Genomic DNA, 5,980 nt, shown 5'->3' on the forward strand with positions numbered 1-5,980 from the left:
AGCAAGTTTTTGTAGTATTCACTCGGACTACAGGACCACTACCCGACGTTTGGAAACTTATTTAGTGCGGTTTTGGCCGATAGAGGGCTGCAAAGCGAATGTGAAAGTGCTGTTCACCCTGTTTAGAGTGGATGAATGACTGAAACTGTTTTGGAAGCGTTATTTTAAGGTAAAAAAAACTCTTTGGTGTTGCTTTAAGTATTTCACAATCTGCTCAGTTACTAGGACTTTTCACGCATAACTATCTCTAGGGTTTACAAAGAATGGTGTGAAAAGGGAAAAACATCCAGTATGCGGCAGTCCTGTGGGTGAAAATGCCTTGTTGATGCTAGAGGTCAGAGGAGAATGGGCCGACTGATTCAAGCTGATAGAAGAGCAACTTTGACTGAAATAACCACTCGTTACAACCGAGGTATGCAGCAAAGCATTTGTGAAGCCACAACACGCACAACCTTGAGGCGAATGGGCTACAACAGCGGAAGACCCCACCGGGTACCACTCATCTCCACTACAAAAAGAAAAAAGAGGCTACAATTTGCACGAGCTCACCAAAATTGGACAGTTGAAGACTGGAAAAATTTTGCCTGGTCTGATGAGTCTCGATTTCTGTTGAGACATTCAGATGGTAGAGTCAGAATTTGGCGTAAACAGAATGAGAACATGGATCCATCATGCTTTGTTACACCTGTGCAGGCTGGTGGTGTAATGGTGTGGGGGATGTTTTTTTGGCACACTTTAGGCCCCTTAGTTCCAATTGGCTATCATTTAAATGCCACAGCCTACCTGAGCATTGTTTTTGACCATGACCACCATGTACCCATCCTCTGATGGCTACTTCCAGCAGGAAAAAGGCAAAGACGAAAGGGGGTCAAACACAGTATTAGTACGCTGTTCCTAATAATCCTTTAGGTGAGTGTATAGCGTATATTCTCGTATTGTATGAACTTTTTTTTTATTTTGTATGGGGTATGCCTACATCTTCAGTCAAATCTGTCTCAGATATTAAGCATGAGCAAAAGTTTTACAAAAATTCTTTGTGTGCAGTCTCAGAAACGAAGAGGCAGCAAAGACGCCCAAAAGCCTGAGAGGAAGATTCAGACTCCTACAGAGGTGAGAACACCACCATCTTCTGCTCAAACCAGCACAGCATGGGTGAAAAGGTGGTTTTCAATCTTTTGATTGTTATCACCAGTTTTTAAGGAGCACTATTATTATTCTGTGGTGGAAAAGATTAGCAAACCAGACTTATATTGATGTTAAAAAACATATTGTGCCTCTTTTGTCCTCAGGAGGACAACGATGACTTGAAATGCCAACTAGCCTTCATCAAAGAAGAAGCTACTTTGATGAGAAAGAAAATGGCAAAGATCGACAAGGAAAAGGATCGCTTAGATCAAGAACTAAATAAGTATCGCTCCTTCTATGGAGATCTGGACAGCCCCCATCCAAAGGGGGAAGCCGGTGGTCCTCCCACGACCCGAGAATCGGAGCTGAAACTCCGCTTGAGATTGGTGGAAGAGGAAGCCAACATCCTGGGCCGCAAAATCGTCGAGCTGGAGGTGGAGAACCGTGGCCTGAGGGCGGAGCTAGAGGATCTCAGAGGGGATGAGTCATCTAACGGGGGTCTGTCCGGAGCGGAGGGAGGAATGGGGCGCGAGCAGGGGTCAGAGGTGTCGGAACTTAGGCAGCAACTCCAGCTGGTGGAGGATGAGGCAGAACTTCTGCGGAATAACCTGGCAGACGTAGAGGAGCAGAATAAGAGGGTGACGGTCGAATTGAACAAACTGCGTTTTAAAGAGGGCACAAGGCACGCTTCAGGTGGGAACGCGACGGGCGGAGCGGGAGATGGCACCAAAAACGAAGCCTTGCAGGAGGAGCTCAAGACCGCCAGGAAGCAAATCAACGAACTGAGCGGGAAAGTCATGCAGTTGCAGTATGAGAACCGCGTGCTGCTTTCCAACATGCAGCGCTATGACCTCGCATCTCACCTAGCCGTCACGCCGCGCGACAGCGATGCGGAAAGTGACAGCGGTCCTGGAATCGGGGGACGCAGGGGTAGTGACGACGACTCGTCTTCCTCCCGCCTCCCTCCCCATCGTAAGCGTGAGGGTCCTGTTGGTGGAGAGAGTGACTCGGAGGAGGTCCGCAATGCTCGCTGTCTCACGCCAACTCGCTCTCTTTATTCGCCCGACTCCGCCCGCCTGTTTTTGCGCTCCATACGGGACAGGCAACAGATGATCGACATCCGCTCCGAAGCTGAGCGATTGGGACGAACCATTGACCGACTCATAGCCGACACTAGTAACATCATAGCGGAGGCGCGGGTGTTTGTGGCCAACGGGGATCTTTTCGGCTGTACGGACGATGATGAAGATGGAGGCCGGATCAGGGAGCACGAGCTACTTTATCGCATCAACGCTCAGATGAAGTCCTTCAGGAAGGAGCTCCAGGGGTTTATAGACCGTCTAGAACTCCCAAAACCTGAGGATAGAGATTCAGAGGAACCATTGTCTGTGAGTTTAGCAAAAGCCTGTGTGTGTATGTAGAGCACATGTAAGAATTGTTTTAAAGGCTCAGTTTACCAAACTATTTAAAATGTATTCGTATATAGAGCGAGAATAGCCATTAGACAAAAACTATATATTGTATCTCCCAGCGTTTATCACCTTTGTGCTTTAGCATACAACATGCATAATTTTGTGCTTTGCCAAGATTTTCTAATCTATGCAAAATGAAAATGCTAATGGCTTCAATATCTCTTAACCCCTCTTTTTCCTCTCTCTCTCTTTCTCTCCCCACGCACCTTGTTTTTAATGCATGTTCCTCAATTCTGTCGGTCGTTCACCAGATGTTTCAGCCCATCATTTTGTTTATTCTCATTTTAGTCTTGTTCTCCTCACTTTCTTATGCTACCATTTTTAAACTTGTGTTTCTTTTTACCCTCTTTTTTGTCCTGTGATCAGCACCCTTCCTCTCATTAGCATAGTTTCGCCCCTTTCTTTCGTTTTCTTGTCGATGTCCGTATGTCACCACGGTTGCAGAATCACAGGACGGTCACTTTCCACGCAAAGGCTGCACGATAAAGCACAGACGTCTGCAAAACCCAATTTTTACACTCGCAACTGGGTCTAAATCATCCATATCGCAAACATAGAGATTATGGCTGCGATTTGAAGATGCATCACCAGGACCACGGCATTGCTCAAACCTGAAGACATCAGTACCTTGCAAAAGCTTGGTCAACTGGAAACTACCCATCATTTATTTCATTTAATCTATGCAAGACTAACACATTTGAGGTCCAACCATTCCAGCATTCAGGATCGCAGTTGCCCAGTCGGTGCATGCAACCATGAATGTACCGTATACGACCTGGACACTGCTATTTGTGCTTCATGGACACTCAGTTCTGGAAACCGTTTTGATCCAATCATCCGAGCTGTAAATGTCATGTGATTGATCGCTCCATATTAAAACTCCAGCAGCAGACAATGAAGTTTATTTCACATCTTAAGAGCCCTCCAGACAAATCGATTACTCATGAAACATCTACTATAACACGATGACATTTACGTGAATTATATTGAACTTAAAACCTGGCCGATTTTGAATGGACATCAATGGAGAAAAATACTTTTAACTGCAAAATGGTGCAGTTACGACATCTACAGTATCAGCAGGGACCAAACTGTTATTTACCAGCCAAACATTGACACCATGAGACTACAGGAACATAAAGTAGATGCGCAAACTGTGCATTTGCCAATCCATTAATACCTGGACCTGCACCCATGGGATATCAAATAAATGATGGCTTGACAGAAAGAATATAGAGGTGAGTATGAACAACATGTCATACAAATGAGGACATAACATCTAACACATGACCGGGAATAAATGGCTTTACATATTTGACTAGGAATGTTGATACAATCATTCATTTACAAATAGGAGTTAAAACGCTTTTATAGTTCTGCATATTCTTGAGCAGTAGCTCCACAATAAAATCATTAAACGTGTTGTAAGCAACTGCAGCTGTTTTGCTAATTTGCTAACTACACCGCTCTCTCCAAAACCCCATCATCTGAGTGTGATTCAGCCAATCAGGTTTCAACAAGCAAACCCATGTGTGCAAATATTTGGCAACAAAGTATAGTTCAGTCCTCTGACTATTGCTTACCATCACAGATTTTATCACTTTTAAAGGTGCTATGCAACATCTGAAGAACCTTTCTGTTTTACAAAAGGTTCTTTGTAGTAAAATGAAGTTTTTAAGACTATAAAACTTTGGACCTTTGACTGAAGTATATTTTACTATGTTCTTGCCTCAACTTAGACGAATGAATACACCTATCTTTATTCAAGCATGCACTTAATCTTTGTACAGTGCGTCATGAATGTGTGAGCACTTAGCCTAGCCCCATTAGGAAAATATCCTAAATCCGAGTCTGGAATGCAGGATTACTAACTGGCAACGTAACCTTTAGGAGCAACTATTGTCTGATTCGCGATTTTACATTTCGTTTGGTGTGTATGTGCATATTAGTACGTTAACGATATGCAAAAGGTACAAACCCCAAGGTAAACAATGACACAAGTTAAATCTCTTTTCTTGGACTACAACAAACACACGGATTGTAGGCAACAGTTTACTTCCTGGGATTGGTGGTGTAGACAAGACCGACATTATCATAATACTGCCCGCTTTGACTCACAGCTTGTAAATTAATTCGTGTCAGCATTGCAATCTTTCAAACATGGTAAGGAGCGACATATTTCCAGCTGATGTCAGAGGTATTCAGGCCAATCACAACGTACAGATTAGCTGGCCAATCAGCACAGCCCTTTCAGATTGATGAGTTTTGTACAAAATCAATGTGATTGAGAAAGGCAGGATATCTGGAGCTACAAAAATGTACGGTATGTGGAAAATTATGTGTAAACTACGCAAACACATTGTATTATATTGAATACACAAAATAACAAAAAAAGAATAGGTGCACTTTAACGTCCCAGTAACATCATTTTATTAAAATTATAGTAGCCTACTATGCGGAAAAAAATACATTTCTCTGGCCAAAAATATATTTTAAATATAATGCTAAATTCATTTTGTAAAAAGTAATGCTCAATTGAAAGTGTTTATGAATTTAGAAATATATTTAATTTTAAGCATATATCAACATATATTTTAAAATGTTTTTCAATGGCAAATACATTCCTAATTTATATCCTTAATTTTCAAAAATTTATTTTTGAAGTTGAAAACATATTTAATTTTAACCTTTTTAAAACCTTTTTATATTTACAGGTTCGTAACAAAGTTTTTCTTTCAATGCGACGTGAATATATTTACTTGGATTGAAATATATGGAGGGCTAAATATATATCTTTAATGTTTTAAAATGTATTTATTTTTTTAAATATTTTTCAAAATATACAAAAATGGAAAATCAGTGAAAAATATATTTTAGTAAATAAATTTTAGCAAATATTTTTTATTTTTCATATTTAATTACATTTTTAAATATAATTACAAAAGTTTTTTTTCAATGCAACGTGAATATATTTCCTTGTATTAAAATATATGGAGGGCTAAATATATCTTTAATGCTTTTAAATGTATTTATTTTAAAAATATTTTTAAAAATATACAAAAATGGAAAATCAGTGAAAAATATATTTTTGTAAAAAAAATTTAGCAAATATTTTTTTAATATTTAATTAAATTTTTAAATATAATTAAAAAAAAATTTTTTCAATGCAACGTGAATATATTTCCTTGTATTAAAATATATGGAGGGCTAAATATATCTTTAATGCTTTTAAATGTATTTATTTTTAAAATTTATTTCAAAATATACAAAAATAGAAAATCAGTGAAAAATATATTTTTGTAAAAAAAATTTAGCAATTTTTTTATATTTAATTACATTTTTAAATATAATTAAAAAAGTTTTTTTTCAATGCAACGTGAATA

At 39.3% G+C, this 5,980-nt stretch overlaps 1 protein-coding gene across 3 annotated transcripts in view; it reads left to right on the forward strand.

Annotated features, from left to right (window-relative positions):
• The window catches only part of mtcl3b (MTCL family member 3b), a 9,850-nt gene extending 6,018 nt beyond the window's left edge, over nucleotides 1-3,832 (forward strand). For 2 of the 3 annotated variants that reach the window (XM_065269027.1, XM_065269028.1), the window contains 3 exons: nucleotides 1,045-1,110; nucleotides 1,290-2,513; nucleotides 2,849-3,832. In XM_065269027.1, coding sequence (XP_065125099.1) covers nucleotides 1,045-1,110; nucleotides 1,290-2,513; nucleotides 2,849-2,959 — 1,401 coding nt within the window. In that variant the 3' untranslated portion in view covers nucleotides 2,960-3,832. The remainder of the gene's footprint in view (nucleotides 1-1,044; nucleotides 1,111-1,289; nucleotides 2,514-2,848) is intronic. The other variant, XM_065269029.1, reaches the window with a different exon arrangement.
• The last annotated feature ends 2,148 nt before the right edge of the window (nucleotides 3,833-5,980 follow it).

This window comes from Paramisgurnus dabryanus, chromosome 21, assembly GCF_030506205.2.
Source record: "Paramisgurnus dabryanus chromosome 21, PD_genome_1.1, whole genome shotgun sequence".
Taxonomy (NCBI): Eukaryota; Metazoa; Chordata; class Actinopteri; order Cypriniformes; family Cobitidae; genus Paramisgurnus; species Paramisgurnus dabryanus.